The 24968-nt window shown below is 46.9% G+C and overlaps 1 protein-coding gene and 1 pseudogene across 1 annotated transcript in view; both read left to right on the top strand.

Moving 5' to 3' along the window:
• The first annotated feature begins 1105 nt into the window (after window positions 1-1105).
• Window positions 1106-24968, top strand: part of LOC113841274 (uncharacterized) — a 61380-nt gene continuing 37517 nt past the window's right edge. Inside the window, exons 1-17 of the mRNA XM_072028638.1 lie at window positions 1106-5351; window positions 7971-8164; window positions 8360-8479; window positions 9259-9382; window positions 9816-10019; window positions 10910-10972; window positions 11240-11341; window positions 11545-11610; window positions 12130-12393; window positions 12561-12637; window positions 13341-13533; window positions 14143-14312; window positions 14727-14788; window positions 15334-15596; window positions 22324-22499; window positions 23119-23181; window positions 24306-24405. Coding sequence (XP_071884739.1) covers window positions 8111-8164; window positions 8360-8479; window positions 9259-9382; window positions 9816-10019; window positions 10910-10972; window positions 11240-11341; window positions 11545-11610; window positions 12130-12393; window positions 12561-12637; window positions 13341-13533; window positions 14143-14312; window positions 14727-14788; window positions 15334-15596; window positions 22324-22499; window positions 23119-23181; window positions 24306-24405 — 2101 coding nt within the window. The 5' untranslated portion in view covers window positions 1106-5351; window positions 7971-8110. The remainder of the gene's footprint in view (window positions 5352-7970; window positions 8165-8359; window positions 8480-9258; window positions 9383-9815; window positions 10020-10909; window positions 10973-11239; window positions 11342-11544; window positions 11611-12129; window positions 12394-12560; window positions 12638-13340; window positions 13534-14142; window positions 14313-14726; window positions 14789-15333; window positions 15597-22323; window positions 22500-23118; window positions 23182-24305; window positions 24406-24968) is intronic.
• LOC113840558 (zinc finger CCCH domain-containing protein 11A-like) overlaps window positions 22100-24968 on the top strand; it is a 29007-nt pseudogene continuing 26138 nt past the window's right edge.

Raw genomic sequence — 24968 nt, 5'->3', positions numbered from 1 at the left:
TTGCACTCGTGGCAGAACTCGACAGGGAGCAGAAGAATTAAACGAGAATTAAAAACTTTGGGTTCTGACTGCAATGATAATGTAGAATTGTGGGGTCCAGCAAAAAGATTCTTTGCTTCTTTAGTGCCTGGTGTGGGAACTGCACACGCTTTGACTAACATTAATAGGCTTGCTTGTTGGGCTGTTAAACAATCAAATGTAACAACACAAGTTCTTTCTGAAATGTCGCAAGATATGGGGAGCATAAGACATGCTGTGTTACAAAATAGAGCTGCAATTGATTTCTTGCTACTAGCTCAAGGACATGGGTGTGAAGATGTAGAAGGAATGTGTTGCTTTAATCTCTCTGATCATGGGCAATCAATTCACAATCAATTAAAATGGTTAATGGATCATACACAAAAAATTACGATACAGAATAATTGGTTTGATGATTGGCTTAAATCTGTCTTTGGAAATGTAGGGGGATGGGTTTTTAACTTAATCAAAGAGGGACTTCGCTTTTTGCTTATAATTGTATTGATTATAATTGCTGCGCAGGTAGTCTTTAGCTGCTTATCTAGGAAACTAGAACAACTCACAAAGAAGGTGTTTGTAGCCCAAAATAAAAACGGGGGAATTGTGGAGGAATGGGTAAGTGAAGTAGGTCATGTGGATGTTGAGCAGCTGGGAGGCCGCGAGGTAACAAAGTATCGAACACAGCTCAAATGAGCCTGAGAAAATACGTAAATGCAGCCTGGGAAGGAATGTAAGTTCTGGGAGGTTATAGGGAGGTTTCAGGGAGGTTTCAGGTACAAGAACGTGATATCTGTTGGTATGCTGGGAAAGTACTAACTGTGTTATTTTGGTGGGAAACTAGCTGATAGAATAGAGAAATGCACTAACCAATCATGAGCTTAGCTTTTGCAATATGTATGAGCTAATTATATTGAATTAGATAAAAGACGACTGAGCTATCCAATAAATCGAAGTTCACTGATCACTCATATTGAGCGTCTGTGTCTTCCTTCCGTCGACAACAAATGGTTTCGCAACAAGACGTCGGTCCTCCTCTTGAACACCGGCTGCGTGCGTTGAGGCCTTGCTTCAAGGACGTGGTCAATCAGCGCTCATTTTTGGGATGTAGAGAGTAATTTCTTTCCTCTGCACTTCCATATAGCCTTCATTTATTTTGTTTGTTTGTTTTCCTCCCTTCTTTTTATTTTCCCTTTTCCCCTCCCTTTTCCCCTTTCCCTTTTTATTTCCCCTTAGTTAAATTGTTTAGTTCATGGTAGTCTTTATTTAATTATTATTATTATTTCCCTTTAATTAATTTATCCTTATCTCAACCCGTGAGTTGTTCTTTGCTTTACTTCTCCCCCTCCTCATCTAAAGGAGGGGGAGTGAGAGAGCGGTTGTGGGGTTTAGCTGCCCAGCATGGTAAAACCACCACAGTTGGATACCCGTTCCACAGGGAACGCGCCCTTATCTGCGGATGAAGATTTTGAGAAGCTACTTTGGGAAATCTCAGGAGGCAGACTGGAAGCCGAAATCGACTTAGACCCAGGGAAGGACGAGGATGACCTCCTCCTTGAACTCTCCGAGATGATTGACAGTTGAACCGCGTAGTCCTATGGTATATTTAAAAAAAAAAAAAAAATTAAAACTGTTCTTCTTGTTGGATACCCCGAGGTGATCCTTTTTCTAACTGAGGCTTTGCAATGAGACTTAAAGCACAGTCCGAAGTGGTAGAAATTGGCAGGATCTGCACTCAGTTGTCCTAAATTTCCCTGCTGGTCAGAGTTAAGGTCTTGTGCATCCGTTCTGTAACTATAGGTGGCTACCTTCGATATCGAGAGGACAAAGCACTTCTTTTGGCACAGAAAGATCTCCATTGGCACGCCACGGTGGCTGCAAATCGATCTTCTGATGGAGCGATGCTCTGAAGGCTTAAAGGGAAAGCTTCTTCCTTCCTCCCCCCTTGGCACAACTCGATGTCGGGCACATTGTGAAGCTTCGGTGTTCTGATTTCTCGGACAGTTGATACCCAAATCCTGGAGTTACTATGTCGACTCTTGACTTTTACTTGTGTATGCCATTGTTTTGACTGTACCCGTGTCAGATGATGAAGCTGTAGGGGTGGGAGGGAGCAGAATCGTTATTCCAGTGTGTTGTGGACCAAACTTGCTGCCAGGAGTGGGGGTGGGGGTCAGCCACCCAGCCTTACTTTCAGTTATCAGGGATGATCAACTGGTGAAAAGCAGCAGCTCTGCCATGCGGCTCCGCTACCCCCACTCCCTTCTCTTGTGCTGTACCAAAGTTCCCCCAGGCTTTGGTTGGTGCTTTTTGTTGGTGTGAGGAATCCGGGGCGAGCAGTCGGGACTCTGCCGCAGTCACGGGGTCGATGAAGGGTTGTTTAAGTGCCTCTTGGTTTTAAAAGTTGCTCCCCTGAGCTGCTGGCTCTGCTGCCTGCTACAGCAAATGTTCGGGTGCCATCAGCATCGCGCTTGGGCGTGGGCACTGACCCTGCGGAGGACAGAGCTGAGATTCGGGTGTATTGTGTACCCTGCCACCAGCCATCGATTTTTTTACCCCTAGCAGATCAATTTTGAATTATTTTCCGAACTTTTCGCGGCACGGTAGGCTCTTCCCGCTATGATTTGTGAAGCTGTGGGGGCCCTCAGGCATTTGCTGCTGGCAGAGGAAAAGCGCTTGTTGAATTTGTTGTAAATACTTAATGTTGGGACAAAACCACGCGTCTCTGTGTTGAGGGATGGGGATCAAGAAGCAACCCCACTGCTATGCCAGAGTCCCTATAGGCAGTGTGGGTTTTCTCTCTATGCAAGCCTCATTATTCAGAGGCAGAGTATGGCTTCGTCCATTCAAGGTCCAGAATCAGTTGTCAAATGCTAGGCAAAGCCAGTGGCTCCTGGGCTATGTGACAAACTAACCCTAGAGCAAAACTCCTCCTTGTCCTCTTACCTGGGGCCCTTTCTGCGATGCCTTTAGGGTGAGTCAAGGCTATGATCTCCACCTTCTGGGGATGGTGTTTGAGCTATGTCCTACCTCAGTGCTGAGACTCTTTTGCCTCTGTAGAGGCCCTTTGCCATGACACGAGTGACGATGAGAACTAAAATCAACTAGCCTCTGAAACGTTCTTGTTCCCAAGCACAGTTTTTTCACTGGCTTGCTTTAACTCCTAGTTTTTGGCCGAGAAGCTATTGTTTCTCTGTGCCTTTAATAAGAGGCTTTCTCTGGAGCCAAGTCAGGATGGCAAGATTGAGCTGGGCAAGGCTATCGAGGAGGAAATTCAATCTTCCCAGCTGGGTGTCTGACCCTTGGAGCCCGGGCCAACTGATCTGAAGCGGCTGTAAAAGCTTTATTTCGCAGCATCGCTGTCTTCCCTGCTCGCATTCTAGGCACGGTGTTTCTGCTGACAGCATCTTCCACCTCCTCAGCAGAAGCTGCTTCTTTCTTTAAACGTAGTACAGGCTGGACGCAAAGAAATCAACTGTTAGCGGTGCTTTTAGCTATTTAAATGGGGAGAAAACCAGCCAATGTTTATTTCTTTGTCCAGGGCAGCCACGAATGCTTGCGTGACGTGGGCTCCTCTCCCACGTCCTTAATTGCCAAGCCGGTAGCGGCTCTGGTGACGTGTCCCGTGGGTGTCTGTGCAGTGACGGGGCTGCCTCACCCCTGTGTACCCCAGGACAGACCTTTGGGGGGCTCTTTGCTGCTACCACAGGGCGCAACCTGCGGGTCCTGGGGCAGGCAGGATGAGTGCTGCTGGGCCCGGAGGGTAGGCCTGGCCTGAGAGGAGACAGTAAAGGAGGCAGGTTTGGGGCTTAAAGCAGGCTTGTCCCGCCCCAGCCTTCTCCGGAACCTGTGTGCCTGGCTCTGGAAAGCCGTGACAAGACATCAAATGACTCGCAGCTTGCCAAGAGAGCTGCGGTGCTGGAGGAATGGCCGCCTCAAGGGGCTGAGGCCAGGCACCATCACGGGCAGGACTCGAGAGACGAGGCACGATCTTGGCACAGACACAGAAGGGAAGGGGAAGCACTGCTCTGCTGGCCCTGAGCGGTGCAGCCCCAGGAGAAAAAAAAATCTGTGTTTCCTTAGGCTGATGTCCACGCTGAAGGGGCAGAAGGGTTCCGTGCTGTTGCTTGGGTCAGCCTTGTTGCCAGGTTGGGAATGTTTAGCCTCCCGGTGCTTCGGTGCTGTTGGGCTGCACTCAGAGTGTGAGCTCTGGGCGTTATTTCTCAACTACTGCGTTATTGGAGCGTACGGAGCCGAGATATTCTGCGGATAGGTGATTTAAGCCGCGTCAGAACCACCGCTGTGGCGTGTGCCAGCGTCGGACGCCCGTTCGACTGCTCGGGCGGAGCAGGTGAATTGAATTTGGTGCTGGGTGGCGAGGTGGTGTTGGGGGAAGAGCTAGGCTAAGGAGAGCTTCCTCTTGCTCTGCCCCTTCCCATCTCAAATGGCCGCTTCCTGGGGAGATGGGTTCGTTGCGAGGCTAACTACAACGTTACAGTGAGGATGAGGAATCCTCTCTAGTCCCGTAGGTATTTGCTGCCAGGCCGCAGCGTTGATTTCAGAAATTGTATTTAAAAAAGGAAAAAGAAAGGAAATCCGTATTCTTTAACATACTCTCTTTTCTCGGAGAGTAGATGGAGGAGCTTCAGCAGTGCCCTTCCTCCCGAAAGGCTTCCCAGTGTCTGCTCAGACACTGAGGAGGAAAATAGAGGAGAGCCACCCGATATAAATAAAGGCAAGAAGGGGTTATGGATTAAGGGAAAACCACTACTTCAAAAATTGGTGCTCTCTACAAACCGGTTAAGGGTTTGGGACCTGCAGGTGCTGCCTCCACCTGTGTGCGTTGCAGTCGTGCCTGTTGCCACTGAGCAAAACGGGGAGAGCTGCTTTGTCGAACGCGGCGTGTTAAAGCACGTGCCACTGCCTGGAAGAAAAGCACGGACTTCCCTCGTGTGGGACTTCTTCCCTAGCCATGTGTGGTTTACCTGATGGTTTCCCATAAGCTGTGAATGTTTAAAAGAAAAAAACCAACAAAACCCAAGACCAACGTTGAGAGTGGTGAGGCAGATCCTCACCTGGGGACTCAGAATCAGCGGTGACATCACCATGCGAAGCATTGTGTGCGCTTCGGGTCGGGGCTGCTGCGAGCCTCGCAGCGGGGAGGGAGAGCGGATGCGGGGTGCCTCTGTGTCAGCCCTCTGCCCTGGTGGCTTCGTGAGCACTGAGAGTTTGACTCCTGTGTTGCCAGCTTTCGCTTCCGCACCTGCGGTGTGGCAGAGCCAGCGAGCTGCTTCCTCAGCTGGAGGAGGAAGAGGAGTGACCTCAACGTTGCCGAGGTAAAGCACAATTCTTGAAAAGATTTGGCAAAGATGTGGGTTGGAGCAGCGCGGCTGCTGCAGCTGCAGCAGATCCTGGAGCATTGGAGAAGACAGAGAGGGGTTTCTTGGTGAAAAGAATGCTGTTAAAAGTGTTTTCATGCCAGAAATGAGGATAAAGGCCTCTGTTGTTTGACATCCTCTATTGACCTGGCACATTGGCATTACAGCGTACCTGGCACGCTGTTTGTATTAAAAAAACAGGTATTTTAGTCAGGGCAGGCCAGAATCCTGCCTTGGCACTTGCACATGGCAGCAATGCTTACAGACCCTGCATCCTGGCTGCCAGGCCAGGATCTAAATCCGACGGTGCTGTTGGTAAACTGAAGCTCAGGAAGCGCTTCTGGGTTTTTCTGTACTTCCATGTGAATTTTGACCCTGTGAAGATGGTGTCTTAAGCTATTTTCGGAACAACAAATAGGTTGAAAAGCAGTTTCAGTTTAACATCTGCATGCTTGGGTGTTATTAACAGAGCTTTGTATACTGAGCTGGTGCTTGGTAGGAGAAAAAACATAAACCTTACCTGGGAAACTTGGACCCCCTCAGCTACATGCTGCTATGAGGAAACTCAGATGTAAGAACACACTTAAATAACACATCAGCAGAGCTGTTGTGCTCCTGACCACCAAAGGCACCTTTTTCCAACACCGTCGTACTGGAAGTTGATGCAGCTGGTTCCATCCGTAACGTGGGACTGTAGAGTGCTGTAACAGAAATATTTTTTCACAGCTTTGGAGAAAGTGAAGCAGAGAAAACCACACATAACCACTGATAGCTGGACCCCAAACTGCCACAGACTGACAGTGATGCCCACTGGATATCTCCTGATACCCTGCTGCCTTCTGCCTGCTCCAGCAGAAGTCCCGTTTGAATTAGCCAGCAGGTCCCTCTGAGTGGCTTTGCTAAAACTCCCGCCGTAGGAAGTATCCTACGGGAGCCAAGTTGCTAAACTGATGGGTGGGTTTCCCTTAACCCCCTCACCCCTGACTTTCCAGCTCCTGACGACACTGCCAACGTGTGCAGTGTCACCGTGTGCCAACTAGGTGCCAGCTGCCATGGTTTGTATATTGTAAAAGTAGTGATTTGGGACTCGTGAGCACTGAGAACAGGTTAGCAATTGCTTAAGAGCTTTACTTGTGTCGCTCTGGGGCAGGGAGATGGGTGAAACATCTTAGGCTTGAAAGTGATTCCCTGCAGAGTGACGTGCTCAGATCTGCACAACAGATCTGTCGTTCTGGTCACCTTATTAGATCCCTGCTTGAGAGGGTGCTTGCAAGAATCGATTCCTCTTCACCTTGATGTGTCAAGCTAAAGAGAAATCCGTGCCGAAGCACTGTCTGATCAGACGCGTGCCTCGGTTCAGGATTGTTCTTTGACAGCTGCAGAAACACCAGGACAGTCGGCGCCTTCAGGAACAGATTAATTTGATCTTGAGGCTGTCATAAAACAGGTCCCTGAAGTTTGAAGACTCTTCCAATAGTTTGGGCCAGCAAGGAGCAGCTGTAGCTGGCGGCTGCGGTAACTCGGGGCTCAGAGTCTCAGAGAGCGTGCTGAAAGGTGACCCCCAGCTGGCTGCTGGAGGAAGCTGAGGCAGCGTTCAGCTCTAACCTTTGCCTTCTTGGCTGGCATCTTTGCACTCCTGCTGTCAGTGGGTGTTGAGTGTCCTTCCCCCCAGCCTCAGAACGTGCCCTCAGATGTAGGCAGCGTTTAGCAGCTAGAATTCACTCCAATATAAAGAGTACAAATCATGCATTTTCTGCTTTTGCTTTGGAACTCTTAGCTTGAGGTTTTCCTGCAGGCCATGAGGTTTCTTGCAGCAGCAGGGAGGAGTTCTGTTAGCAAGAGGCTGTTCTGTGCTTCGACTGTGGGAAGATGAATGGTTCCCTGTGCACCGTTAACTAGAACTTGACACCTAGCACACCGCACTTGCAGCCTGTGGGGTGCTTTAACAAGCAGGTAAATCAGCAGAGGCTGTTTTGCAGCTGGGGTGATGCTGGCTGATTAAAAAGCAGGGGCAGAACAAGGAGTTTCTGGTGTTTGTTCTTGCTTGTCATCCGACTCTCCACTTCCACTGTTCTTTAAAAAAACAAAAACAAAAAAAAAACAACAAGGGGTAAGCATCTTGAATATCTTTACTATAAATGGAAGGCACAAAACAAGCCAGCAACAGAGACTGTCCAAGAGAAATACTTGGTGCTTTATAAACAAACAAGGAAGTACCCTTAGGTGGGTGTGATAATCCTCCTCTAATGCGTTTTTGGAGTGCAAAAATAGATTTGTCCCTTTCTTGCTCTTCTCTCCAGGACAAAGGCAGAATAGCCAACTGCAAAGTTAGACCAGGGAGGACCGTTTGTTCCATACTGAGAAAGACAAGCCTGTAAAACAAACTAGACAGATTTGCTTTGTGTTATTTATCTTCCTTCAGCAAAGGCAAAGCTTATGACACCTGTTGGTGTGTATTTCCAGAATTTGGGAAAAAGGCTTTGCTCTCTTCGAGAGACTGATAACTTGATTTGATCAACTGAAGAAAGCTGGAAAACTGTTCGTTCCTCATTATTTTTCGCTTGTTACTTTCTTTAGGGTTACTTTTAAAAAGAAGATTTCCCTGCTCACAAGCCAGTAGAAGACTTTCAGCCCAAGCAAGGGTGAAGACAGCTCTCTCCAAGAGCAGAGGAAGTCCCTGTGGAGAGAAGCCGAGCTTGTTAGCAGAACTCGTCGGCATGTCTAAACAAGGAGACGATTGCTACTTCTATTTCTATTCTACCTGTACCAAGGTACGGCTGGCTTTCCTTTGCTTTGTTTCCCAATTTTTTTCAGGAAGGAGTAGATTAGGAGGAGGAAGCACACTGGTCTGTGGTTAACTTGAGAACCAGAGAGATTCTGAATTCAGTTGTAGCAACATTAGGCAGCAGCATGGCCATTTTTGAGGCTGTACTCTCTTTTCCTTGTTGGTTTCCTTTTGGTTCCAGGGAGACAAATGTGCCTACCGCCACTGCGAAGCTGCTCTGGGCAATGAGACGGTCTGCAAGCTGTGGCAGGAGGGTCGTTGTTTCAGGAATGTCTGCCGATTCAGACACATGGAAATTGACGTGAGTGCCTAAGGATGCGTTCTCAAAATAAATCAACAAAAGCCTTTTTCAGTGCCCTAGGTGGACTGATTGTGCTTTTGCAGGATAGATTCGTTTGCTTCCGAATCCTACTGGTTTCTGTTACCAAGAGAGGGGGTGGGAGGAAGCAGAGGGAAATAAAATCAATGCCTTAGGTATGTCTTAGCAAGATATATCTATTTTTTTATTATTAGATGCTGACAGTTTTCTCAACAGATGCAGAATAGCTGTTAAATAGACTGCTAAAACCTGCTGGAGCAGGGGGGGTAATAAACAGGCTGTTCTATCCTCATGGGAGCAGGCTTGATAAGGAACTCTCAGGTCTCTTCTGAGCCACAGTCCTTCAGCTAACGCTGTTCTAGCTGCCTGGGGTAGGAAGTGGGGAAAGTTAAAGGTGCAGAAGAACTAAGTCTCCAAGAAGTAGTTCTAGACAGGGTTAACCTAGGCAATTTTGGATGTTCTTTTTCCCTCTGAATAGTCCTAGTATAATCCTAGGTGTATTAGTTTAACCCACCCTCAACTGATGTCTGCAAGTGCCTGTCTTCTCAAACTGAATGATGACAAATCTAAATGTGCATAGTGGTTGCAGCTTATGCAAACTTTGTGAATATGCCCAGAAATACTCCACTTAACTGAGAACCTGACCTTTGGAATGATGTTTCAGCACTGTGTTGTGACAGCTGTCATGATCTGGAACTGTGCATCTCTTTGCAAGCCTCAGGTGCGTGTTATCACGAGCTTTTCTTTCTTTCTGTCTTCAGAAAAAGCGCAGTGAGATTCCTTGCTACTGGGAGAACCAGCCGGGAGGCTGTCAGAAAGCCAACTGTGCTTTTCATCATGCAAAGGGACGTTACATCGATGGGCAATTCTTCCCACCAAGCAAGAGTGAGTTTAGGTCCTTTTTCTTTAAGCGCTGAAGACTTAATGTTGAGTATTACTTAGTGGGTGCCAATCCTGTAGGGGGCATCAGGTAACTGTTCATTTGTGGGTGCAGGAAAAGGTCTGCAGTCATAGGTGGTCAGTTAAACCGAGTGTACTGCTGGTGTTTGTTTTCTGCTTTCGTGCTCGGCTTCTCTTTGCTTTGTGTGATGTTTGCCTTGCAGTTTGCTTCCTGTTGTTTCATCTTTTGCTGGGTGGTAGGGAGATGTGTTGTTGCTCGAAGGGAAGTCATTGTTCCCGGTGTAAACAGTGATGGGATGGGCAAAAGGAGATGCTGAATTCGTTGTCTGTGCGGGTTATCTGCCTTTCCTACCATCTCTTTGCATTGTGGTCAAAGTTTTAAACTGCCATATTACCGATGATCCTCCTCTTCCTCTAGCTACACTGCCAAGTCCGCCTGAGTCCGCGGACGATGATTTGAAAGTGGCTCAGATGTCACTGCAGCAAAAGAAACTTTCTGTCCAGTCAAATCCCTCTCCACAGCTAAGGGGGGTGATGAAAGTGGAAAACTCTGAAAATGTCCCAAGCCCTACACACCCTCCAGTTGTAATCAATGCTGCAGATGATGATGAAGATGATGATGGTGAGCATGTGTTGGTTCTTGGAAGGAATTTGTGCTGTAAATGATTGTGTTAAATCTTTGGTTCTTGAAGGAATCTGTGCTGTACATGAATGTCTAAATCACAGATGACCCGAGGTCTGACTAGCGATAGGGCAGGCAGTCTGGCCAGGTCACTGGTGGCTTTGTCTGGCAGTCAGTGGACAGAACCTGAAACGTTGGAGGAAAGCTTAGAACCACTCCTGCTTTAGCTGGTCTGTTGTGTAAAGTTCTATGTGAAACTAGGAAGGAAATTTCTTATTCCTGTCTGAAGAGCAACGTGTTGTGTAGTAGTTACAGCTGCAGAGAGAATCTAGAGTCCTAGATGTTTTGTCCTAGTGCATTCTACTTAGGAGTTCAATAGGGGGGTAACTGAAAAACAGAAGGGTAACGAGAAGAAAGAGCTGTAGAAGACAGTGCTATATAAGAAGCAATTTCTGAAGCATTAAAGAGGCTGACAGTGGCAGGTGTGGACACAGTATGACAGGAGTTTGTGTATAAATTGTTTAGAGCCGTGCAAATGCCTTTTAAAGGGAAAAAAGTACTTTTACTCGTAGACATTCACCTTAGAAAGGACTATTTCTCAGCATTTGTACCTAATAATATTCTGCTTGCTTATGCAGCTTTGTTCTGCACAAAGTATAGCTGTCAAGCAGACTCAGATTCACGCTCTACTATCTCAGCTGGAATTTGGAGGAAGCACTGAGACCCTTAAGATTTTTTTTCTATGTTAATTATAGTTAAAATATGAGTTTATGTGGTTTAGCTGTCAAAACAGTGTCTGACTGGGTTTTTTGGGACATGGGCTAACAGGATAATATTTCTGTTGGCTACTGGTTTCTGTGAAATAGAAAAAAAATTCCCTTTTGTTTTAGGGGAGGAACCTGTGGTTCGACTAGATCTTGCTGATAGACAAGGAAAACGGAAAGCCTCCGCAGGTAAGAACTTTTTATGAGCTTTGACGTAGGTGCTGCCTTCTATATATGACTGCATTAAAGAGTATTTTTGAGGTATGAAAGGAAAATACATTGCAGTGGAGATCTGTGTTGACTGCAGAAATGGCAAAAAAAAAAAAAAAAAAAATCATTTAGCAGCTGAAAGGCAATTCTATGAAAATATGCTTGAAAAATAGAAGCTTATTGTTGACTGTTCTCAAACCTTCCTGCAAAGAAAAGTTCTTACAATATTCCTTGTTTTCTCTGAAGATGATGTAAGCACCGTTCCAGTGAAGCGCAGCCTTGCTGAAAGGCTGGGGAAGAAGGTAGAGGCTCCGGGAAATGCTGACAAAGCACCCAAGAGAGATCCAGGTACTGAACGGGCATCTGGATTGGATTCCTGGGTTTTGTATTTAGTCTTTCTGTTTGTCCTTTTCCAGTGATGTTTCTTTTTGCATGTTGGCTGAGGTCGTAATCACTGGGATTCAAAGTTACCTTTCCTGTCTTGTTTTGAACTGTGAACCTGAAGTTGACATTCTGCAGCCTCCCTAATTCGTTCTGTTTCTGTTTTGCAGTTCAAGTTGCCAAGTCTCTGAAGGACAGGCTGGGATTACCTCCTAAACAGACCACTACTGAGAGAGGTAACAGCTAGATATTAAATATGCTTTCTCCTCCTTCCTTTCCATGAACTTGGACTGCTTTCATCCATCCCTAAAAACTAATGTAAATGAAAACAAAGAACTGATGCCTCTTGCTTGAGTGCTGAAGCTCTTCTGACAGCCACTATCAGAAATCTGGCTCTAGGTGTGTGTTTCTTTTCTACTTGTGCCTTGTCAAGGTTTTTAGCTGCTTCTGTGAACCGTTACGTACCATTAGAATAGAACCACTGCCAGGAGCAGGAATTTGAAATGCAGTCTGAAAAAGTAATAAAGTAAAGCAGCATTTCTGTGTAGCAGTTCTCTCTGGGTAGGGCTGGTCTTCAAAATACAAGTGGCTCAGAGGAGGAGGAGAATGTTGTTCTAAGGATATTGTTCTAAGATGCATTATTGGGAACACTCCAGATTAGTTTTCCTTAGTGCTCTGACAAATTTTGGAGACTTAAAATATTGCTGGACTCTCTTGAAATGTTGGTGCTTCTCCTCATTTCTTGATGATGACAGGGAAGGCTGCTAAGCCGATGGGAGAGATCCGTGTGAAAACACTGGAGGAAATCCGTCGTGAGAAAGCTCTTCAGAGACGCGAAACTCAAGCCAAAGGCGAGGCTGAAGGGCATGGTAAAACTGAAGATTCCAGCGCAGGGGCAAGACCTGCTCGTGCAGGTCGCATCAAAACTTTCCCTGAAGCCTTGTCTGAAAACAAGAATAATCGCTTGGTAGAAGAGAAGAAAAAAGCAGGAGAATCCCCTAGCAAGAGCAAAATTCAGGGTGAGTCCAAGAAGCAGCTCGCTCTGTCCGGGCGAATGGATTGCACATTGTAGCCTTTCTCTCTCTCTCTCATGGGACACGAGGATGCACAGATGCACAAAGGAAACAAGTACCCAGCTTTCTTTATTTCTGCCGTTGACAAAACTTTTTTTTGTCTTTTTTTAAAGCACCTGAAAAAGAAGAAAAGAAGGCAGTGAAATTGAACCGGCCTTTTCCTACCCTTTCCTCTGTAGCTGATGTACGGGTGAGTCCTCTGTGAAGACACACATCCATTCGTACAATTTCTGATAATTCTGCCAAGTTTGGTTACTCACCGTGTGCCACCCTCTTGAGTGTGTTCTTACCCTTCAGCACCTGCTAGGAGCTGCAGTGCAGTCTAAATCCTATCGCCAGCAGCATTTCCAGACAACTCTGTAATCCCCAAACTTGGAATCAGTCTGTTTATACCACAGCAACAAAGAAACCCTGTTAGCACCAGCTGAAATCTACACGGTTAACCTGGAGGGAATTCTTTTTGTTCTTACTGCCTTGAGCTGTCAGACGTGAAGGATTTAATACGGAAGGCCAGAGTTCTGTGTTGAAGGAAATCAATCTGTCAGTGGATACTGTATAGGGGAACTTGTATGACTTTCTGCTGCTTAAAAAGAATGTGATAAATAGATGTACAGCAGAACACCCTAGCTGTTTAAAGAAGCTTGCCACAGTGGATATTGCAGATATGCGAGACTGTGTCCATAGTAAAGCACGGCTCTTGTTACATGCAGAATTTTGTGGAAAAAAAAAAAAAAACACAAAAACAACAACAGTAACCTGAAGGATATTAATATGCTGTTCCACATCAAGACCATTTTGGAGGGATTGCTGATCAGATTTTCTTAACGAAATCTCCACGCACGGATTTTTATTTTTTTTTGTCCTATTCATGCACTACTTTTCTTTCCTTCTAGCCCACGCAGCAGAGTGGAACTCGTAAATGTCCAGAGAAGAGCTTTGAAGAGAGCCGTTGGGAGAAGTGGCAACAGCGAGAACAACAAGAGAAGCTTCGGAAGGAGGAAGCTGCTGTCAAATCTACTGCTGGCTTCTTTAATACTGAACCAGCAGGGAAAGTGGCAGCTCAATTTCAGGGCCAGGAAGCTAAAAGTAAGTGTTGAAGGTTAAGAGTTCCTTAGGTTGTCTTCTGAAATACAGACACAAGATGACGATTCTCATGCTGTAACTCTGGCTGGGTGCATTTTGCCACGCAATGCTACGAAGCGAAGTGTGTACTTTCTTTTTCTTAGTTTGTTTCTTTTCCTGCCAGCCAGATGTTAGGTAAGGAACGGGAGACTAGAAAATGACACGACAAATTTGGACGGTGTAGAACAACTTAACTGTGGGACATCACTGCAAGGGAGAGGAAGCTGGTACAACAGTTGCATACACTCTTGTCCTACTCTAACTGCTGCTTTTTCCTTTCCTAGAGGGAGCAGGACTTTAACTATAAAAGCTGTCTAGATTTGTGAACCTAGCTGGCACTTAGGATTGCTATGTGTCTGAGGTTTCCCTTGTCCTGGATTATTATTTACTGTAGCTATTGGGTTTCTTTGTTCCTTTGTATGGATTGTTGGTAGACAGAGTTTACTATGTGGAAAACATTCCTGAGAATCCAGGCAATGGCGGTGTAGAAGGACTGTGGAAATGATGAAGAGAACCTGGATTTTTCCTGAGGCGGAGCAAGACTGTATCAGTTCTCTCTTCCTTTTACTCTAGCCAACTTGATGACATCTGCGAAGCCTTCGGGTGGGAAAGTCACTTTCCCCAAGAAGAAGGCACTGAAACGTAAGGCACCTGGGAGTTATCCCTCTGCCGTAGCAGCTGTGGAACTACGGACTGCCTTTGCTGCTGACATGATGGGACCTCCAGCCAAAAAAGCAGCCATGGTAAGGCCAGGGGCTAATGCAGAGATGGATCCCTTGTTAAATTTCTACCCTCCTCTAGGAGAAAAGGTGGAAAACTCAAACGTTCTGCAGGCCTTCTGTTTCCTTTTAAATCCGGGAGCTGTCTCCAGGATGCTTGTAGAACCCTTCTGTATTTAGGAGATGAATGGCACTCTTGAACCGGTACTCTGATGCTGTGATTTCTCTGGTGTGGGGGATTTTGTCCATTCATGCCATGTTCTTAAAAGACACAAGAGCATGAGTAACGTCCAGGTGAATGTGAACTTTCTTCAGGAGCACCTTGGTTTTGTATTTTGGCCACGGCTCCGCAATGCCAGAGGAGAAGCAGTGTGGAGGAAAAAGCTATTAAGGAATCTTTTACCCATGTGTCATAAATACTGTTTTGCTGCTTTCTAGGGTGTTTCAGACGTGCCGGAGCACATCCCAGCCATCAGACTTGAAGAAAATCCCCCAAACAGGTGACAACCCCAACTTGTTCTTTTTCTTAATCAGTGTATATCCCCAGGGAAACGTACGTTCTGTCACATGTGGGAAAAAATGAGGGTTCTGAGATAATTAAAGCCAAAATCCATCAAAGGAATAAGTCACCTGAAACCACTTTCTAGCAGGAAATCTAGCAGGATTGCTTAATTCGGCTTTCTTTAAATGCTGCAAGTCAGCACAGCTTTCCAGTGACTTCTTGGGTTGTCTGAATACCTGAACGAGGAGGAGGTGAAGTTCTACTTCCTCGTGAGGTGATAGATGAGGAGTAGTGTCCTCTGCCTTTTGGTCCTCAAGAATGCCACCTCAACTCCAGGTGCCCTGCCTTCACGGATAAACCCCCAGACTGAAAAATGTAGCTGGTAACACATCGGGCTCTAAATGTAGCCCTGGGTGGATTGATAACAATCCCTGTGTAAGATTGAAGCGTAGGAGGGCTTGCCTACAGTTTGAAGAGCCGGTTTGCAGAAAAGGGATTTCCCGTTAAGAAATGGCATGTCCTGATTGTTCTTGCTCTCCCAAGACCTGAAGTGCGTCTTGGAAGCCCGGCAAGATTTGAGGAGCAGATGGAAATCGATCTCGAGACCTCGACCTCAGCTTCTTCCCAGCTAGAAGAGGCACGCACACGCCAGCTGAGTTCCGCGGGGAACGCGCCCTTATCTGCGGATGAAGATTTTGAGAAGCTACTATGGGAAATCTCAGGAGGCAGACTGGAAGCCGAAATCGACTTAGACCCAGGGAAGGACGAGGATGACCTCCTCCTTGAACTCTCCGAGATGATTGACAGTTGAACCGCGTAGTCCTATGGTATATTTAAAAAAAAATAAAAATTAAAACTGTTCTTCTTGTTGGATACCCCGAGGTGATCCTTTTTCTAACTGAGGCTTTGCAATGAGACTTAAAGCACAGTCCGAAGTGGTAGAAATTGGCAGGATCTGCACTCAGTTGTCCTAAATTTCCCTGCTGGTCAGAGTTAAGGTCTTGTGCATCCGTTCTGTAACTATAGGTGGCTACCTTCGATATCGAGAGGACAAAGCACTTCTTTTGGCACAGAAAGATCTCCATTGGCACGCCATGGTGGCTGCAAATCGATCTTCTGATGGAGCGATGCTCTGAAGGCTTAAAGGGAAAGCTTCTTCCTTCCTCCCCCCTTGGCACAACTCGATGTCGGTCACATTGTGAAGCTTCGGTGTTCTGATTTCTCGGACAGTTGATACCCAAATCCTGGAGTTACTATGTCAACTCTTGACTTTTACTTGTGTATGCCATTGTTTTGACTGTACCCGTGTCAGATGATGAAGCTGTAGGGGTGGGAGGGAGCAGAATCGTTATTCCAGTGTGTTGTGGACCAAACTTGCTGCCAGGAGTGGGGGTGGGGGTCAGCCACCCAGCCTTACTTTCAGTTATCAGGGATGATCAACTGGTGAAAAGCAGCAGCTCTGCCATGCGGCTCCGCTACCCCCACTCCCTTCTCTTGTGCTGTACCAAAGTTCCCCCAGGCTTTGGTTGGTGCTTTTTGTTGGTGTGAGGAATCCGGGGCGAGCAGTCGGGACTCTGCCGCAGTCACGGGGTCGATGAAGGGTTGTTTAAGTGCCTCTTGGTTTTAAAAGTTGCTCCCCTGAGCTGCTGGCTCTGCTGCCTGCTACAGCAAATGTTCGGGTGCCATCAGCATCGCGCTTGGGCGTGGGCACTGACCCTGCGGAGGACAGAGCTGAGATTCGGGTGTATTGTGTACCCTGCCACCAGCCATCGATTTGTATTTCTTTTTTTCCCCTAGCAGATCAATTTTGAATTATTTTCCGAACTTTTTGCGGCACGGTAGGCTCTTCCCGCTATGATTTGTGAAGCTGTGGGGGCCCTCAGGCATTTGCTGCTGGCAGAGGAAAAGCGCTTGTCGAATTTGTTGTAAATACTTAATGTTGGGACAAAACCACGCGTCTCTGTGTGTGTGTGTGTGTGTGTGCTGTGACGCCCCGGCCCCACCAGGGAAAACCTCCACCAATGAAACTGCTGCTGGAGCTCACGCAGGCCTTCATCGTGCCGAAGGACTTCACGGGGACTTCTGCCGGCTCCGGGAGAAAAACCAAAAATCAGGACAAGGAGAGCTCAGAGGCTGCGCACCACCTGCCCTCGCTTTCCCTTCACCCCAAGCCCTGCTCTACCATGGTTCAAAGATCAAAGCTGAAATTCCTTGAAGTGGTATATTCTTTATTGCAGCGCTGGATGCACGGGGGATCTCTCCACAAATTTATGTACTTTATTTAATTATTTCTGAAGTTCTGTTATATATGCATATAAATATTCTCATCCTAACTGCGTTCGGTCCTCTCCACTAAATAGAAATGGATATGGCCTTCCATATAAGATTTCAAAGGGACTCAAATTCCCTTTTATTCTAGGTTTAACTCAAATTCTAAGTTATGCTAAAGTGAGGGATTGAGGTCATGACAAATTAGATTCTTGTCCGATTTTAGCTATTTGTTGTTTAATTAAATGTTTCATTTTTTCTACCTGTCCACTTGCCTGTGGTCTGTAAGGAGTATGCAGTTGCCAATCTATCTTTAGAATCTTACTTATCTGCTGTACCACTTGCACACAAAAATGTGAAACTATCAGAAGACATTGCTACTAGAATCCCAAAGCATGGTATTATTTCATTTAACAAGACTTTAACCACTTCTCTTGCTTTGTTTGTTCGACAGGGAAAGGCTTCAGGCCTTTCTGAAAATGTGTCAGTCAGAACCAGTAAATAACGATACCCCCCTTTTCTAGGGAGTTCTGAAAAATCAATTTGCCACTGTTGCCATGAATAATTTCCTTTACCGATTATTCCAAATTTTATTCTCTTCTTGGTATTGGGGTTATTGTGTAAGCAAATGCTACATTGTTGAGTTACTTGTTTTATCGTATCATCCCACTAATGTCTGACTCGGGCTCTTATGCAGTGTGCCAGCTCCCCAATGTGTTTTATTGTGTTCTGTAAGAACTATGGGCCATGCCAAATTAGAGGGTATTATTATGCGGTTATCTTTTAAATATACTCATCCATCTGGTTTCATTTTACCTTTCAAATCTTCAATTCATTTTAAGTCTTCTTTTGTATAGTTTGGATATAGTTTGGATTTTACTGTCTGGTATCAAAGACAATGCCTTCACCTCAGTTATTTCAGCTGCCCGCTTAGCCTCTGCCAAGCGATTTCCAATTTCAAAATCAGTATTCCCCTTCTGGTGTCCCTGACAATGCATGATAGCTACCTTTTCGGGTTGTTTTACAGCCTCTAACAACTTTAAAATTTCTTCAGCATACGTTATGTGTTATCACTGAGCGGTCAGCAATCCATGTTCTTTCCAAATTGCTCCATGAGCATGTATCATGCCGAATGTATATTTAGAATCTGTCCAAGTATTTATTTTCCTTCCTGCTGCTAGTTCCAGTGCTCACGTAAGAGCAATTATCTCTGCTTTCTGGGTGGATGTCCCAGGGGGTAATGGTTTGGACTCGATTACCTGTTGAGTGGTTGTAATGGCGTACCCTGCCTTACATTGTCCTTGTTTCACAAAGCTGCTTCCATCAGTATACCAAGATTCGTCAGCATCTTCTAAAGATTCTTCCTTAAAATCGGGTTGATTAGAATACACAGTCTCCATTGTTTCTATACAACCATGGGTTATGGGTTCATCCAGAGTTCTACTAAGGAAAGAAGCTGGATTTACGATGTTAGTGACCACAGTTTCCACATCATCTTGTTCTACTAATATTGCTTGATATTTTAAATTCATCAATTCTTGTTTAAGTTGTTTAAAGACTTTTTGTGCTTCTCCAGTCCAGACTAACTTTGACTGGTTAATCTTTATCAAATCACATAGAGGCTTTACCAATAGTCCATAATTATAAATCCAAAGGCGACACCAACCTGTCATTCCTAAAAAGGTTTGTAGCTCCTTTACCGTTTGAGGTTCTGAAGTCCGGCAAATGACTTCCTTATGTTCAGTTCCTAGTTGTCGTTGTCCTCCCGAAATTTCAAATCCCAGATAGGTCACACTTTGTTGAGCCAGCTGGACTTTCTGTCAAGAGACTTGATATCCATTTAAACCCAGAAAATTAAGAAGACTTATAGTCCATTGAATGCAACTCCCTTTAGTCTCGGTAGCTATTAAGAGATCATCTACATATTGTAACAAAGCACCTTCAGTGTCCGGAGGCATCCAAGTTTCGAGTTCCCTTGCTAATTGGTTTCCAAAAATAGTGGGGCTATTCTCGAATCCTTGAGGTAGTACTGTCCACGTCAGCTGCGTCTTTCTGCCTGAATCGGGATTTTCCCATTCAAAGGCAAATAGGTTTTGGCTTTCTGTGGCTAAGGCTAGGCAGAAGAAGGCGTCTTTTAAATCCAGTACGGTAAACCAGACTTGACTATTCTTTAATTTAGTCAGCAAAGTATAAGGGTTTGCCACTACTGGATGTATATCCTCGGTGATTTTATTTATGGCCCTCAAATCCTGAACTAACCTATAGCTTTTTCATCTGCCTTTTTAATTGGCAATATGGGTGTATTGTATTCTGATTCGCATTCAATCAATAATCCATACTGTAAAAATTTATCAATTATCTCTTTAATTCCTTTCCTATCTTCTATCCTCAAAGGATATTACTTAACCTTAATGGGTTTCTCTCCTGGCTTTAATTTAATAATTATTAAGGTCACATTTTTAGCTCTTCCAGGGACTTCGGTAGCCCAAGCTCCTGGACATACTTGATCTGTGATCTCTAAAGGTATTTCACTTTTAGGGTCAGTTTGTATTAGTGCCAAGCTTAACACATTTATTAGTTGTTCTTCTCCTATTCTTAATTCCATTTTCCCTTTTTCAAAGACAATTTCTGCTCCTAATTGCTCTAATAAATCTCTACCTAAGAGTGCCCATGGGGAGTTAGTTAGGCATATATAAAAATCTGTGTATGCCCCATTGTTTCCCTAACTTGTACTTCAAAGGTTCACAAAAATAAGCCTTTTCAGTTACACCTTTTACCCTAACATAATCATTCTGTAAAGGCATTAATGCTTGATTTAGAACTGAATACGTTGCCCCATATCAATAAGAAATTGCACTTCCATTCCTCCCCTAGCTTCATTCTAACCAGTGGAGGATCCGCTAGGATAGATTCCCCAGGTCCCCGTTATTCCTGTTGAAATCAGGGACCAATGATTACCCTAGAAAAAGGCTAGTCAATTTGTCCTCCGAAGCCAGGTCCAAACCGTTTTGTTTTATTTATTTATTTATTTTCATTACATTTCAGAGCTGGTCCAAAAATTCCATAGGGGTTTCGTTTAGACCTTGTTGGAAGCATATTCTCAATTCCCAATTCATCCAGATTTTAGTATTTACTTAGCCGTTCGTAATTTTCGGGATGATTAGGGTCTCAGTGGGGTCGGTCAGGGGAATGCAATTGTCCACAGTTCCCTGAGCGGTCCCATCGGTAATCTGAGCTCGCACATGAACTCAGGTTGTTTTAAGAATTAACTGCTTTTCTGTTTCCATAACAACTCTCTCTCGGACCCATTGTGATCCCTTTGCCCCAAAGGGCTAACACCCATGATTTTAAGACCTCTGCTTAGAGCAGAGGCAGAACTATTAACATTCCTACATCCTCTTTCCCTGCTCATTCAACTTCAAACACCTTTAACACTTTCAACAACCCTTTTAACACTTCCTTTATCTTTCTCCAGCCTGTGCTTCTCTAATGCCAACATCAAAGGCTCAGTCAGGGGCCAACTTAATTCCGTACCTTTTCCCACCAAGATGCTGAAACAACATCAGCATACAACATTTCATCCTGTTCTCCTTCTCAAAACCAACATTAACTGTAGCAAAACATTAGAGTTGAAAGTTCCACTTAGGGGCCACTTTTCTCCACATTCCAGCTTATAAAGCGGCCACCATTGATTACAATATTTTATCAATGTTTTCCTGTTCCCACTTCCACCGGCAGATCCTCCAATATCCTTCCAGTGACTCAAAACACATCCTAACGCACTTTTCTTTAAAATTTCACTGCTTGTTTGCCCCCCCATTTTCCAGTTCACACTTTCAGAATACACGCATCACTTACAAAAATGTGGGCACGCAGGTATCTTTCAAGAGCGATGTCACGAAACTATTACTATTACCAGGAATATTGCCAAAATCACAATAACAATAATCAGAGTCAAATTCCACATGCAGTAAGTCAGAAAACTGAAATATGTAACACCGTAATGATATCTTTCTTATAACAACGCCACGAACCTCCTATTATCACCAAGAATATAGCCAAAATCACAGTAACAATAACCAGAGTTAAATACCACACTCCAGGAGTGAGAAAACCGAAATAGGCAACACAATTCCAGATGGACCTTAAAGCGAGCTCCTTCCTTAAGGTCCCCAAACATATACTTATGGTGCTAACCACAAAGTATATACCAAACACTGCCTCGCAGAAGATCACCTGCTGACTTACAGACAGTTCCAGACGACCGGTCTACCAGAAAACCAAACCAGAATAAAGAATATACTCACTCACAATGATGGGGTCCTTGTCTGCCTCCGCAGTGATCCGCTGAGTCGAGGAGTCCCTCCGGGAAATCCCGGGGGTACCCGAGGGAGTCCTGTCCCCAGCGGGTCCGGCAGAGAGGTAGTCCCATCTGGGCTGCCAGATTGATTCAAGGATCGAAGCCGAAATTCCTTGAAGTGGTATATTCTTTATTGCAGCGCTGGATGCACGGGGGATCTCTCCACCTATCGTGCATACCCAAGGCGGAAAGCAGTCTTGAATTTCTACAATCAATCTCTCAATATTCTACAAGCGCCTATACATATTCATTACCTATCCCCGCCTTCCCTCGCTTCTCATGCTAACTAGCCTTTTGGCACCTTTCGCCTGCGTAGAGCCTCCCAAGAATTGTGTGCAGGGGGCTTTGGGACGTGGGCAGGGGGCTTTGGGAGGAAGACCCCGAGTCTTCCTCACAGTGTACTTTTCACCTTTGGTCAGGAATCTGCTGAGTTGGCATGTTTCTTAATTGCAAGCGCTGGTTGTTGCTAATTCTTCCAGTTGTTGTATCTTTATAATGAATTCCAATGTCCAGTTTTGAGATTTATAGTCCTTCCATTTGTTTCTCTGTCCGTCTGCCGCTTCCTTATCATGAGTTCCAGTGTCTTGTTTCGAGATATACAGTCCTTGTCTGGGGATTGTCCTTGCCTCCCCAATGCCTCCTTAATCAAAAAACCAAAATCAGGAGGAGGAGAGCTCAGAGACTGCGCCCAGCTGCCCTCGCTTTCCCTTCACCCCAAGCCCTGTTCTACCATCAGCCTTCGCCTCTTCTGCCTGCGGTGCTGGGCTTTCGCGTGCGCCATTGCTCCTGTACATAATTTACATATTTTATCCTTTTTTTTAATATATATTTGTTATCTATTTAATGCCCCCCCCTCCAATAAACCTGCGACCATAGAGACGCGGCCCCCCCCAGCGGTCCTCCAGCATCCCAGCGCCCCTTGCGCGCGCTCCCGCCCGCCCTCAGCGGCTTCCGGCGGTGGCGGCGGAGCGGGTGCGGCGAGGCGGCGGCAGCCATGGGGTACCGCGGGCAGGGCCAGAAGGTGCAGAAGGTGATGGTGCAGCCCATCGTATCCTTCCTGCGGCTGGCGGGTGGCGGGGAGGTGGGTGGGGGGCGGCTCGGACCTCAGGGGGCTCGGATCTGGGGCCCTGGGGGCTCGTCCCGGGCCTTGAGGCCTTGTCCCGGGGCCCTGAGGCCTCGTTGTGGGGTTTGGGGCCTTGTCCCGAGCCCGGAACTGTCGTCCCCGTGCTGAGCCCTTAACGCAGCGCCCCAGAACCTCATCTTCCGCTACCTGCAGAACGTGAGTACCGCGGGGAGGGGGCGGGGATGGGGATTTGGGGAGTGTGGGGGGAGTGGGGAGGGTCTGGGGATTCCCCTCGGTGAGTTCGGCTCCTGGCCGTGTCCCGGGACGGGTTTGTGGGGGATGGAGAGCTGTGCGGCATGCTGGTGGGCACGAGGAGCCCGGCGTTTCCCCCTCGTGTAGCCGGGCGTGCAGGGGTGTTCCCTTGTGACTGGAAACGTGTTCTTCACCAAACGTGTAGCATTCACCCGATGGTATAACGCTCAAACGTCGGATTGCTCATTGAAACTGCCCCTGAAAGTTGCTCCTTGGAGCGTTTGGGAGCTGTCGTGGCTGTGGCTAGCAGGTATTTCTGAACACATGAGAGAACAAAACTGCTCAGTGTTTGTGGCCCGACTTACTCTCCTCCTTGGTTCTGCAGAGGTCGAGGATCCAGGTGTGGCTCTATGAGCAGGTGAACATGCGGATAGAAGGCTGCATCATGGTGAGTATCCGCACGTCCCCACGTTACATCTTTCGTTTTCCCTCATTCACAATCCTGTTTTTTGGTCAAGAAAAGTTATCACAAGGAAAAAAAGAATTGTACTTCTCTAATAAGTAGTCTTCGTTGTCCGGCCAGGATCGGTAAAAATCCCTGCTTGCCGGTAACTAGAGCCCTTCATAGAGCAGCGGGGGGCGGGGGAAAGGCCTCCTGCCCGGCCCGGCTCCCCTCCGCTGCCCTGAGGGGGAGCAGGCCTCGTGTCCGGGCCCTGCGGGTCGTGTCCGGGCCCTGCGGGTCGGGTCAGGGTGCCCTGAGGGGAGGGGAAGGGGGGGGGTGCAGGCCGCAGGGCCTGGAGGCAGGGCTGGGGGCTGGGGTGTTCCCCCCCCTCTCCCCCCGTATCAGCCCCTTCTGGGCCCTGTGAGGCAGGAGCTGCTGCCCGGGGTTAGGCCCAAGGTCCCCTGTCAGGCCCGGGGCCGCCCTTCCCCTCGCCCTGCCCTTCCCTCCCACTCCTGAGCCCTTCCTCAGGCCTTGCTGGGCCCTCTGTCCGGCTGTCTGTCCATCCATCCAACCCTCTGGCCATCTGTCCCACCACCCTGCCCTCTCCCTAAGGAAGCAAAGAGTCCCCGGGCTGTCTTCATGGGGGGGGGGGGAGAGGGGAGGTTCTGCTGAGAAAAAAATGAAAGATTTCCCCCTTAACGGGCGCCTTGCGAGTTATTTCGAGTTCCAACCTTCTGCCTTCCTTCCGTAGCAGTGCCTCTAAGGGGGGTGCTGTAAGGCAGCCCTCATCTGGCGCGTTGCTCCTCCGTTCCCCCAAGGAACTGCCTTCAGGATCTGACTAACTCTGGATGCACCCGGTTGTCGCCTAAATTTCTCCTTTAGCTTGCTGAAAACAACCCGTTTGGGTGACCTTTTGCGTTTCTCGCTTAAAATTTGGATTGAGGAGGTCTGGGTTTCCTTCCGCTGATGTCCACGCTGAAGGTGCAGAAGGGTTCCGTGCTGTTGCTTGGGTCAGCCTTGTTGCCAGGTTGGGAATGTTTAGCCTCCCGGTGCTTCGGTGCTGTTGGGCTGCACTCAGAGTGTGAGCTCTGGGCGTTATTTCTCAACTACTGCGTTATTGGAGCGTACAGAGCCGAGATATTCTGCGGATAGGTGATTTAAGCCACGTCAGAACCACCGCTGTGGCGTGTGCCAGCGTCGGACGCCCGTTCGACTGCTCGGGCGGAGCAGGTGAATTGAATTTGGTGCTGGGTGGCGAGGTGGTGTTGGGGGAAGAGCTAGGCTAAGGAGAGCTTCCTCTTGCTCTGCCCCTTCCCATCTCAAATGGCCGCTTCCTGGGGAGATGGGTTCGTTGCGAGGCTAACTACAACGTTACAGTGAGGATGAGGAATCCTCTTTAGTCCCGTAGGTATTTGCTGCCAGGCCGCAGCGTTGATTTCAGAAATTGTATTTAAAAAAGGAAAAAGAAAGGAAATCCGTATTGTTTAACATACTCTCTTTTCTCGGAGAGTAGATGGAGGAGCTTCAGCAGTGCCCTTCCTCCCGAAAGGCTTCCCAGTGTCTGCTCAGACACTGAGGAGGAAAATAGAGGAGAGCCACCCGATATAAATAAAGGCAAGAAGGGGTTATGGATTAAGAGAAACCCACATCCTTAATTGCCAAGCCGGTAGCGGCTCTGGTGACGTGTCCCGTGGGTGTCTGTGCAGTGACGGGGCTGCCTCACCCCTGTGTACCCCAGGACAGACATTTGGGGGGCTCTTTGCTGCTACCACAGGGCGCAACCTGCGGGTCCT

The sequence above is a fragment of the Anas platyrhynchos genome, chromosome 27 (genome assembly GCF_047663525.1).
Source record: "Anas platyrhynchos isolate ZD024472 breed Pekin duck chromosome 27, IASCAAS_PekinDuck_T2T, whole genome shotgun sequence".
Lineage (NCBI taxonomy): Eukaryota > Metazoa > Chordata > Aves > Anseriformes > Anatidae > Anas > Anas platyrhynchos.
This window is presented reverse-complemented; position numbering and strand designations above follow the sequence as displayed.